At 47.9% G+C, this 12,593-nt stretch overlaps 1 protein-coding gene across 9 annotated transcripts in view; it reads left to right on the forward strand.

Annotated features, from left to right (window-relative positions):
* L1CAM (L1 cell adhesion molecule) overlaps window positions 1-12,593 on the forward strand; it is a 100,218-nt gene that overhangs the window by 37,234 nt on the left and 50,391 nt on the right. For 8 of the 9 annotated variants that reach the window (XM_081177185.1, XM_081177187.1, XM_081177188.1 and 5 more), the window contains exons 3-6: window positions 6,127-6,141; window positions 6,416-6,521; window positions 9,307-9,503; window positions 11,911-12,033. In XM_081177185.1, the coding sequence (XP_081033311.1) occupies window positions 6,127-6,141; window positions 6,416-6,521; window positions 9,307-9,503; window positions 11,911-12,033 (441 nt within the window). The remainder of the gene's footprint in view (window positions 1-6,126; window positions 6,142-6,415; window positions 6,522-9,306; window positions 9,504-11,910; window positions 12,034-12,593) is intronic. The other variant, XM_081177190.1, reaches the window with a different exon arrangement.

The raw sequence follows: 12,593 nt of genomic DNA on the forward strand, positions 1-12,593 counted from the left end.
GGCTCGATTTCTAGAAAAGTCTCCTGTCTCTCTTTGGAACTGAGCAGTGGCGTAGCGTGGGGGGTGCCAGGGGTGCCGGCCGCACCGGGCGCAACATTTGGGGGGGCGCGAGTCCAGAGGGAAGGGACAAGTTCCTTCCTCTGCCGGGCTCCCCGCTGCCACCACCAGCCTTGCGCCCTAGCGCGCGCGCGCCCCCCGCCGCCGCTGCGGCTGCGCTCCACTCACTGCTCGCAGGAGGAGCAGCCGCTGCAGCAGCGCCGGCGCCGCCACCGACGCCGGGCACGGGCAGCCTCCGCACCCCGCCGCCACTGCCATCCCCTCAGCGCAGCCACAGGCGACGGCTGCTTCTGCCGACTGGGAGGGAGGAGAGCTCCGAGGAGCCTCGCCGCGCCCTGCGCTCCCCAAAACCCTCCGAGAGGAAGCCGACGGGCGGGCGAGGGTCTCCCGGCAGAAGGGGGCGCCGCTGGCTCCGGCTCTCAGCGCAAGGGGGGGGCGAGGACGGAGCACGGCTGGAAGCCCCCGGACCCGGCCGGGAGGAGGAGAGGCGCTCGCCAAGCCCGGATCTGGAGCTCTACCTACAGCCCAAGGAGAGGAGGGGGCGGGGAGGCGCCCGAGGGGAGGGGGCTTCGGCTGCGTTAGCCCACGGGGGCTCCGCAAATAATAAATTTAATAAATTCCTGCTGAGCCTTTGGGGGGGGGTCCTTGGCTCCTTCGCTCGCCCCCAGCCCCAGTGGCGTAGCGTGGGGGGGTGCAGGGGGGCCGGGCGCAACATCTGGGGGCGCTCGCTCGCACACGAGTGCTAAAATCCATGGGTTAGGGGGCGCAAATTACTTGCCTTGCCCCGGGTGCTGACAACCCACGCTACGCCACTGGAACTGAGGGTCATCAGGTTCAGAGCTATATGTGATCAATCTGTATATGGGGGTATTGTTTTTGTTTGTTATTATGGCATGTATTTTTGTGCTTTTATATTGGAAACTGCCCTGTGAATTTTGGATTTAGGGCAGTATAGAAATAACAACTCATTTTAAATAATCAAGCACCAGCCATCTGAGCTGAATGGATGTTCCTCATCTTCTTAACCAACACTCTCAGCATTTGCTTACAAATTCAGACTGCACTGATCAATAATCCATTGCACATGTAATTCAATCCTAAGAGTGTTTACTCAGTTCAGTGGGACTTGCTTTCTTGTCAATGCTTTTAGGATTGCAGGCTTAAACTATTTTGCACTAAGTGAATTTAGCAAACTTTAACGCTTTATATATGGTGATTCTTTCTGAAGCTAACCTCTTGCTGTGAAAATTTTAGCTGTTTGTAACAGATACAGTAGAATTCCTCTTGGGATCCATTTCCCAATCCCTTTAGGAACCCAGGCATCTAAGAAGGGAATAATGCCTCATGTTTTTCTAATAATATTGAACATTTCCTTCCCACTTTTTCCCCTTTGTAGAGGGAACATGTATTGCCTTTTGGAGCCAAACATTTTGAAATGAAGTTACGGTTTGCATGATTTAATTTGGAGCGCTTGTCCAGTGGCGATGAGCTCTTCTGCAGCTGCCCCAGTCTCACCACGAGGCCTCAGGGTCTCTCCCTTCCACCCTGGCTCCTTCCTGCCCCCTCCCCCTCCCCCTCTTCATGTTTGCGTCTCTCTTCTCCCACCTCCCCTTATGTCTGGATGAGCAGGCAAGTGGATCCCAAGAGACTCTATTCCTCCTCTAATTGGATTGGAGCCCCTTCCCAACCTGTCGCTGACTCAACCAGAGGCAACGCGCTTCCTCCAAGAATCAATTCAGCTTCTATTGAGGAAATTGGCAGTGGTGGGGGGGGGGGTGCAAGGAGGCAGCCAGCTAGTCAGAAGGCTAGCTGGATTTTTGGTCTGATCCATAGCATATTGGGAGGATCCCCACAGCCCTGGTCTGAACTATGATTGGATTTTTACAGAATTAGTTGTGGTTTTTTAAAACTACACAACACCCACTCACAGCACACAGTAAAATTGCCAACTTTTCCAACCATCCATGGTAGCTGCTTGATCTGTAGCCACTGGCAGGTGATTCTATGAAAAGCTTCACCTGATGTTTTCTGTGCATATAGTTGCCATTAGATATGAGAAGGTCATATGGTCAGTTGCCAATGCTAGTCACATGCCCTCCAACATTTCTCTGATGAAAATAGGGATGTTCCATTCTATAATAATAATAATTTTATTATTTATACCCCACCCATCTGACTGGGTTGCCCCAGCCACTCTGGGCGGCTTCCAACATATATAAAACATTAAACATGAAAAAATCCTTCCCTGTACTTGGCTGCCTTCATACCCTCTAACATTTCTCCAACGAAAATAGGGACGTGGGTGGCACTGTGGGTTAAACCATAGAGCCTAGGACTTGCCAATCAGAAGGTCGGCGGTTCAAATCCCTGTGACGGGGCGAGCTCCCGTTGCTCAGTCCCTGCTCCTGCCAACCTAGCAGTTCAAAAGCACGTCAAAGTGCAAGTAGATAAATAGGTACCGCTCCGGTGGGAAGGTAAACGGCTTTTCCGTGCACTGCTCTGGTTCGCCATAAGCGGCTTAGTCATGCTGGCCACATGACCCAGAAGCTGTCTGCGGACAAACGCCAGCTCCCTTGGCCAATAAAGCGAGATGAGCGCCACAACCCCAGAGTCGGCCATGACTGGACCTAATGGTCAGGGGTCCCTTTACCTTTAAAGAAAAGCAGGATATTCCAGGATCAAATCACAAACAGGGACAGCTTCTGTAAATCAGGGACTGTCCCTGGAAAATAGGGGCACTTGGAGGGTCTGCAGTCAGTGCTACAGCAGGCTAGCCACACAGCTGGGTTCTGTAGCCAAGGGGAGAAGAGGCAGCTACCACCCCCTCCAAAAGTGGGAAGCCAACTATGCAGGGAGACAGAGCAGCCAATCAGTGCTGGTTGACCACTGGGGAAGGAAAGGGAGGAGTCGTTGCTCAATGGTGGAGCCCCTGGTTTGTATGCAGAAGGTCCTGGTTTCAGTACCCAGCATCTCCAGGTAAGACGGACAAAGGTCCCTGCCTGAAACCCTGGGGAGTTGCTGCCAGTCAGTGTAGAGAGAATACGGGACAAGTTGCTCTGATTTGGTAAAAGGCAGATTTGCGTCTTCATATAATCTTAGAATTGCAAAGTTTTAAGGGGCATTTATGTCCCATCAGCCATCTGATTGGCATATCTATATCTATATCTATAGATATATAGATATATGCAGGCTGCATACACACCATACATTTTAAGTACGTAACTTCCCCTGGGAATTGTAGTTTAGCCTTCACAGAGCTACAGTTTCCAGCATCTTTAACAAGCTACAGTTCCTAATATTCTTTGGGAAAAGTGTTTTAAATGTATTTTAAATGCCTGCAGGAGTGGATGCACTATATCCAATCCCACACATGCTTTTGCTGTTCTGCATGTGCACCTTCACACATACCATCCCCCCGTCTTCTTCAAACATGATACCACCTCCTGGTTCACTCTCCATTTCCTATTTGGCTCTCCAAAATGGTTCCAGAAGGCATTCAATCTACCCATATGCCCCAAAGCAGGATCCTTTATACAACTGCTCCTGCCACCCCCACCCCACATAGCCCCTCCTACGAGTCACACTGTGTTGTGCCCCAAATGGAGAACAGAAGCCGACCACCACTGTGTCCTCAGAGCAAAGAGCTTGAGAAGTGAACTGGGTGAGCCCAGCAGCCTACTCACAGAAGAACAGAATTGTAGAGTTGGAAGGGACACTGAGGGCCCTGCAATGCAGGAATCTGTTGGTCTTTAAGGTGCTACTGGAAGGAATTTTTTTATTTTGACTATGGCAGACCAACACGGCTACCTATCTACTAAAGCATCCATGACAGATGACCATCCAACCTCCACTTAAAAACCTAGTCTAGTCTAGCTCCCGCATCCTGAAATTCCAACTCTTTCCAGATCTCTGACTGTGCCAGATCAAGATGCAAAACAAAATACAGTGGTACCTTTGTTCCCAAACTTAATCCGTTCCGGAAGTGTGTTCCAAAACCAAAGCATTCTAAAACCAAGGCGTTCTTTTCCATAGAAAGTAATGCAAAATGGATTAATCCGTTCCAGACTTTAAAAAACAACCCCTAAAACAGCAATTTAACATGAATTTTACTATCTAATGAGACCATTGATCCATAAAATGAAAGCAATAATGTACTGTACTATAAAATAAATAAGACAGTATTGTAGATTATAAAAATAAAAATTATTGTTTCTTACATGAACTGATGATAGTCATTGTTTGGATGAGGGACTTTTATCCATTTCTTCAGTCGCACAATCAATCAATCAGTAGCTGAACAGGGTTCCACACAGTCACAAAAACGAAGTCACAAGCCACAGTCACAAGTCAGCCCCATAAAACGAAGAACAAGTCACAGTCAAAAAGTGAAAAAGCCACACAATCAAAAACACAAAAAATAGCAAAAACAGAAGCTCCAAATATCACCTCTGTGTTGCATGGTGCTCGGGACTCAACAGCTGACAGACTCAACAGGAAGCCTCTGATTAGCAGCGGGGGACTCAATTTACAAACAGAGCACACTCAACAGGAAGCGGAACATGTTCCGCTTCCAAGGCAAAGTTCACAAACCGGAACACCTACTTCCGGCTTTGCAGCATTTTATTTCCAAGTTGCTCATAAACTGAGCTGTTCTAAAACCAAGGTACCACTGTACTGCTTTCATTCTGGTTGGTGGGTATGACTTGATGATGTTTGTTCACCATCAGCAAGATAGAGAGGATATTTTCTTCACATTGGACCTTATTAATCCAGCCAAGGGTCAGCAAACTTTTTCAGCAGGTGGCCGGTCCACTGTCCCTCAGACCTTGTGGGGGGCCAGACTATATTTGGGTGGGAGAATGAACAAATTCCTATGCCCCACAAGTAATCTAGAGATGTATTTTAAATAAAAGCACACATTCTACCCATGTAAAAACACGCTGTTTCCTGGACCGTCCGCAGGCCAGTTTTAGGTGATAGGGCCGGATCCGGCCCTTGGGCCTTAATTTGCCTACCCATGATCTAGCCTGTACATTTTGGGTGCCTCCAGACTCGCACTATTTCAATAGGAGGAATTCAGGCACATACTGCAAATTTAGGTTTGCATGTTTCAAACCTGAAACACCCAAGTGCAAGAAATCCACATAAAAAAAAAAGAACCTGACTTTTTGCAAGTTGGAAAGTGACAGATAAATGCTTTGGAAAGCTTGAGATGAATGCATGACTAATGAGAACACCCTGAAAGCAAATCAGGATGAATGCAGGCCGTATCCCTGCAGATCAGAACAAATGCCCAATAAAGACTGGCTATAATCTAACTGCCGCCTAAGCTTTTTGCAAGCAAATCAGGATGAATGCCGAACAACTAGGCCATCCGGAGGAGTTCTTTTGCCCCACAAATTGTCTGCCGCTCTCCTGTTCCCCATGGAGCGCCTCACTCATTCATGACTTGTGTCACACAGTTGCATACCTGCTGCTCTGCACAGCAGCTCCTCTCACACTCTCTAGCCACAAACTTCCTCACTCTCTAGGACACACAGTGGAATTTGCTGCCAAGGAGTGTGGTGGAGTCTCCTACTTTGGAGGTCTTTAAGCAGAGGCTTGACATCCATATGTCAGGAGTGCTCTGATGGTGTTTCCTGCTTTGCAGGGGGTTGGACTCGATGGCCCTTGTGGTCTCTTCCAACTCTATGATTCTATGATTCTATGATTCTAGGACACACACAAATCCAGTCAACGCACACAGTGGCGCCCCCTAATGTGCAGACTGATGGCCATTGTCCACCCCGGGCACCTGATTGTCCCATGTGTGCCTGTCCTGTCCTGAAGAATTTCATCTTGTGCACTCCCCTGTCTTGTATACTCCAATTTCACCTTGTATGCTTCCTGCCTCAAACACACTCATTTTGCATACCTATGCTCTGATTGTGCTCCCCCCCGCTTTCCCCATCTTGCACGAAAAATTGCATGTTTTATTTCCATGCTGTGCAGTGATTCTGTGAAATGGCCACTAACAAACACTTATTTCTCCCTTTCTCTCTTTCTTCTGTTGCTTCCTGGCTGGTGCAGTTGACCGGACAAACTGTGAGTCTTCATGAAATGTTGTGTGAATGTGTGTCTGGCTGCAGGGCGGGAGCAGGACAAGGTGAAGGGCCAGTCCGTGTGATTGCGTTGTTGGGGAGGGGTCTCCTACCATGTTCTGAATCTGACCGACACTGTCCTGTTATATCTTTGTGCAAGGTATAACCGTTTTATTGCAATCTGTCCAGGGCGAGGGGAGGCGGGGGGCTTCAAAGGGTGGCCCTCTCCATCTTAGGGGTCCTGGTTGCTGATTCTTGCTCCCACCTTGGTTTTCCAGTACTACAGCCACCTGAATTCACGGAGCAGCCAGATAAGAAGATTGTTATTTTCCCAAATGACGAGGCCATCCTGAAATGTGAGGCCACCGGGAATCCCCCAGTGAAGTAAGTATGACAAAAATAGCCTCCAAAATGCTTTGTCTTTAGGTTGGTGCGCTGATATCTGTACCATACATTTAAAGGGAATTGTAGTTTACTTCCTCACAGAGCTACAGTTCCCAGCACTCTTAACACACTCTAGTTCCCAGGATTCTTTGGGGGAAGCCATGCGAATTTAATGTGTTTTTCATTTATGATGTGAATGTGACCTTACCAGATAGGATGTGGAAGATATGTCACCAGATCTAATCATTTCTCTTTCTGTTTTTGAAAAGCAGTCATGGTGGGGAGAGGGGTCGGGGGTCAGATTGGACTGGTGCTGTGTTGTGTTGCTGGGGGGGGGGGAGGGAGAGCAAACCTTTTCCATCCAGGATGCTTCCCTGGTTGAAATTGCTCCCCCTTCTCAGGCAGCTCTTAGAGACAAGATAGGCACTTGTGTTGCTGTGATAATCATAGGTTCAGGGCTGAGGATTTAGCACGGGAAGAAAAGGTTAGGTCCCAGCGCTGCGTCTTCATTCTCATTTTGGCCCCCCCCCGCCCCCATCACTACCAGCACTGGTTTTAAACCAAGTCAAAGATGTCAGGAGATCTGATTTCAGATCTTCCAAGTCACTCTGAGTTTAGCTCTGAGGCACATTTTCCTCCTTTGCTTGATGCCTGCTGCATCTTACACTGGGAAGGAAACACGGTGGGGGCGTGCTAAGTGTAAGGAGCACCCACCTGCAGAGGAGCTGGCCCCAAGTCATCTCTGCCTCCAGTCGCCCAGGATACAGAGACATGGATGAACTGCTGCCCCCCCTGCCCCCTGCATTGATTTATTATAAGGAGGTAGGAGGCAAAGTAGGTAATAATTTGGGGAGCCTGCAAGCTAGATGTTTGGATTGCTTTGCAATTTTGTGTTTTTAATTTGCACCTTTTGTGTAGAGACTTCAAGATTGGATTCAGGTCTCTCTCCACTCTGCACTAAGAAGTCACTAGGTGGTCTTAGGCAAGCCACTTAGCTACTGTTTCTAGAAAGCTATCAGGGGAATTTTTTTTTGGCTAAAATTAGGGAGCAGTCAGGGGGTGGGGATTTCAATAAGAGCTCACCTACTTTCCTCTCTATTATTCACGCACTCTGTGTGTGTTTTCTTGGGGCGGGGGGATGCAGCCAGAAAGGAACCTTAGAGAATGTTTTTAATACTCAGGCGTATTCATACAGAAATAGGCAGGCTTTTGTATACCTCAGTTCTAACTAAGCTAAGAAGGGCCTTAAAGGTTTAAAATGAACACTTTTGGTTGTCCCAGAAATTGATAGGGAACCATTGCAGCTGTGTGAATACTAGCAAGATGTGGTCTCAGTGGCTAGTGCTAACCAGCAAATCTAACCATTGCATTTTGCAGCAGTCTAAGGCTGCAGTCCCATATGCATTTACTAGGGAGTAAGCCCTAGTCACCTAGTGAACTCAACAGTACTTATGTCTGAGTAGATACAGTATGTATGCATTTTGCTCTGTGTTTCTCAGTGTTCTTCAAAAGGTACAATATTTGATCTTGACTGCTGAATTGCTAGCCATGTAAACAATTATACTTTTGGTCACACGCTTGCAGATATCAGATCTTCTATACTTGCTAGGGATGGGGGTGGGGAATTCAGTTTAGTTTGCATGTTTGCAAATTTGCCAAATTTACATTTCCTGAAACAACAAATGAACTGAAATTCCTTCAAAATTCATGTGTATCTGAATTTTGAGTTGCAGTTCTCCAACAAAAAAGTGTACATATTGGGGAAAAGGTGTGCATAAAAATGGATATATAAAATAACATACAGACATGCAACATATCAGTGGAAATTGCAGAAATGTGTATTTTAGGAAAAGGAGCACTACAATGCTAATGCTGTCAAATATTCATAAGAATGTTGTTTTTTTTAAGAATACCACCCTGCTCATTTATGTGTAAATTTGGCAAGCTAAACTTAGGTTTAGAAAAAATGAGAAAATGAGAGAAAGTGTAATTGACATATCCCCTCAACCCTCTGAGCTACAGTGTTTTGAATAAAAAAACAAAATTCCAAATTTTGCCAAGACTCAAATTCCTAATAAAGAATTAAAATAGAAATGATGTATGCATAAGAGTGTATATTTGTAGAAATTCTGTTCCTAGGAATTGCATTTTTGAGCACCATACTTGGCTATTTCTAAGCCAGAACGCATTCAACCCTGGGTTTCCACCTCCCACCGTAGGATCTGGTCTCTCCAGTGCTTATGAGACTGGATATTGCACAGTGCTCCAAGTGCAGCTCCACTCTGTTCCTAATATCTCTTTTATTCCCTCTTATGCTGCTCCAGTAATGTTCCTCACCTTCCTCTGACCTTTGCTCAGCTCCTAATCTGCTTTCTTGCCTTCAGCTCAGCTCTTGTGAATATGAGAGAAATTATTGTCCCCGTGCCTTCCATTCCCATAACCATCCATTCCCACCATTGCTTCCCCAGTCTCACCTCCCCCTACTGGTGCATACTGGTTTTACATGGGCTCATCCCTGACCATCTCCTAAAAGAAACACCCTCCCTCCGACCCTGTTGCATTGCACCCCAAATTTTCTGCCTATATCTCCCTCTTTAGAAGGCTTTCCTGCCAGCCGCAAGCCTTAGAAGTGATCTTTCTGTGAAAATGATTCCAGCTCCCTCCCATGTGTATCTCCCAAATTTCTGTCTAAAGAGATGCCTGCTGCATTCCTGATCTGTGCAGCAGCCTCTTGTGTCCAGCATGGTCTCCCTTTCATTCCTGATGCACCTTCTCTACTTGGCAGGTTCCGGTGGACCAAGGATGGGCGAGAATTTGATCCTGAGCAGGTGCTGGGGATGACGCAACGGAACGGCAGAGGGACCCTGAACATCACGACAAACAATGGGAATACGGCTACCAAGTTCCATGGGAGATATCGGTGTTATGCCAGCAACATTCTGGGCACTGCCATGAGCTCCGAAAGCCAAATTATAGCTGAGAGTGAGTGCCCACCCACCCACCCACCCTCGCTCGGTGCCCCTCAGTCTCACCCAGCATGGTGTCCCTGCTTCAGCCCCACCCTACCCCCTTGCATGGGGACGTCCGCAGTCCTGCCCCACATCACACCTTCAGCTGCACACCATGCGCACCCACCCTATGCCTGGCCCAGGCTTGGCTGATGCTGCTCATTTCTGCCACACAATGACTGCGACTGCAGCTCTGCGCATACGCACACACTCATGTATGCTGCCATACACGCGCGCACACACCCCGCCAGTTATCTGAGTAATAAATTTCTCCCTTCCCCCTCACAATAAATGTATATCCCCGGTTTCTTCCCCCTCCCACCTCCCCTTTTACCTGCCTGGACTCCCTGGAGTGCAGCCAGTTGTTCTTGTTTCCATGGAAACCGTTGCCATGGATTCATGGTGTCGGGGTGATGTAATTGCCAGTCCTCTCCATCAGCACCTCTGTGGGCCCCTCCCCCACCCTCTGGCTTGGCCTCGCCCTCCCCATGCCTGCCAAGGAAGGAGTTAAAACAAAAGTGGGGGGGGAGAGGTGGGGGTGCGGTGGGGAGAGGAGACACATTATTGATCCTGACTGTAACCACAAAAGAGAACTGACACCAAAAATGGGCCTTTTTTCTTTTTAATGGTGGTGGTGACAAATTTTTAAGAGGAAGGGAAATTTTACAGTCTGTTAACATTCTCTTCTGTATTCCAGAACTGGAACCTTCTGATTGTTTTTCCTTTACCTTTACTAAAAATCCCAAAAGAAAATCCACTTGCCCTTTACTGCATATTATTATTGCTGCTTTTGTTGTCAATTCAGTGGTTTTTGAGAGTGAACTATGAGCCAGGAAGGTCAAATCACAGGTCTTACACAAGCCACAACCTCAGAGGCCAGGTAAATCCATGCTCCCCTACATTCTTCAGTGTGTCCTGGCTTCCGCCCTCATATGAAAGCCCCTCAGATTCTTGGCTTGGGAAATCCCAATAGCTTTATTGATAAAATCAGCACACAGCCTCAGCCTCAACTGATGTGCAGTATAGGAGGCACAGTTCATGGGTTCATAAGCAGAGTTCCAGGATCCATGGCTGGGCATAACCAAAGATGTTGTCCCAGCCCTTGACACCCCCCTCCCATTCTACTTTTACAGTTGCCTGGTTCTTGTCCCAAGTGAGAAGCCTGCGCTTCCCCATCACTGCCTGAACTCTCTCCCCCTCCTCTCCCGGGGCCCTCCTCCTCCTCTTCTGGCAGATTCTGCCATCCCTGCCCTCTTCTGGGGCATTGCAGCAGTGTTTCCCTCCTTTAGCTCTACTTCATTAGCTGCTACTTGTGAGTAGGCAAGGCCAAACACCATCATGCCTTGTCATGCATCTGCTTTCATAAAACACATGTTGGAGCTGTTCTGTGCATCAGTGTACAGATTGGAAAATCCCGCCCCTCCCCAATAGCACAAGAGTGAGAGACTGCAGATATTCAGGACTTGATGAATGAATCTCTGCCCACCTAATGCTGAACTTCAGCAACCAGTGCAATAAGAGGATCTGCACACATCACTGATCTAGGCAGTATAGTAGGTGGCAATCTTATTCCCTCTCCCTAGGAAAGAAGGATGGGGTTTTTTGGGGGGAGGGGGTGGTGTATTATGGATAAAGCAACCCGAGCCCATTTTGCCCTCAGACCAAGGTCCTTTTTAATAAAAGCACCTCTGCCTCTTTTGCATCACAAATCGCTTCTAGGACAGCACTTTTCCTCCAATCCTAGAAAATACTCCCTCAAGACCCTCTTTCTTTTTAATCTCTTCTGTCACTCTTATTGAATTACATTTCTCAAGGTGTCTCTGCATTTCCTCACCCTTGTTTTCACATGGATATTTTGAGGATACAGAGCAGGAACCCAGGAAACCCCCCTCCCTTTAGTGCTGTGTGCTCTGGGCTGCATATCTCCTGCCCGTTCTCAGAACTCTTGGCCCTGAGAGGCATTTCCAGTCACTGAATAATATTCAGAGGGCCAGGTTCATCTAAGTAGGTGTGCCAGCAGGAACCAGGACAAGTCCCACTAGTACAATGAGACTCTCCCTGCCTCCTACCCCCATTCACAGCACACTCCTCCAAGCAGAACCCCCCAGAGCAGCATTGGAGGGGGTAGGAGGGAGATGGCTCCATTGCACAAGCTGAAATGCTTGTTCTGATGGAACAAATGGAATAGTGTGATGCTGAATTCCTCCCAAAGACCAGTGGGATGTACGTCTTCTGTAAGAGGCAAAGAGGAACTGGATGTGTGAAGAAGTGAACCCAGAGGACTTTGCAAGCGATGCTTCTTGGTTGATCTCTTTGGAGTCTTCCCCACTTGCTGTCTCTTGCTCACCCAGTTTCCTCCTTTGCTTCCTGTCTTTGTCCAGGTGCTCCACAGTGGCCAAAGGAGAAGGTGGCACCTATTGCAGTGGAGGAAGGGACCCATACGGTCTTACCCTGCAACCCACCCGAAAGTGCTGTCCCACCCAAAATCTACTGGCTGAACAACAGTGAGTATCCCTGGTTGCCCTTCCAGGTGTGATCATGTGGCAAAGATGACCAAGGTGGGGACTACTGTCTGCCAGCAGTTGGCCTGCTGCTTAGGGTGAGCAGTTAGGCTACTCAACTCAGGAGGGAAGAGGCTTGGGTTCTAGGCTCATTGTCAGATAGTATAATGTTGGGACACATGCCTTTATATTTATGTATTTTTCTATGTCTATTTATTACAAGTGGCTTCTTAATACATACCTCTATGCAACATACAAGAGGTAAATTGAAAACAAAAATGGAGTGGGGATCACATTATACCTGCCTTGTATGTATGCAAGTCCCTGGACCAATCTGTGATTCAACCAGCCAGAACGAATCAGAGCTGGGGAGTCTGTGGCCCTCTAGATGTTGGACTCCAACTCCCATCAATCCCAGCCCTGAATTGCCAATGGCCAGGGATAAAATGGGATTTGTAGTCCCACAACTTTTGGAGGCCACAAGTTCCCTACCCGTGGAATAAGCAGTATTCGGGTAGATGGTCTGATTCTATGTAAGTCCATTCTAAGTACCCTAGGAGATG

This window comes from Podarcis bocagei (assembly GCF_964188305.1).
Source record: "Podarcis bocagei genome assembly, chromosome: 17".
Lineage (NCBI taxonomy): Eukaryota > Metazoa > Chordata > Lepidosauria > Squamata > Lacertidae > Podarcis > Podarcis bocagei.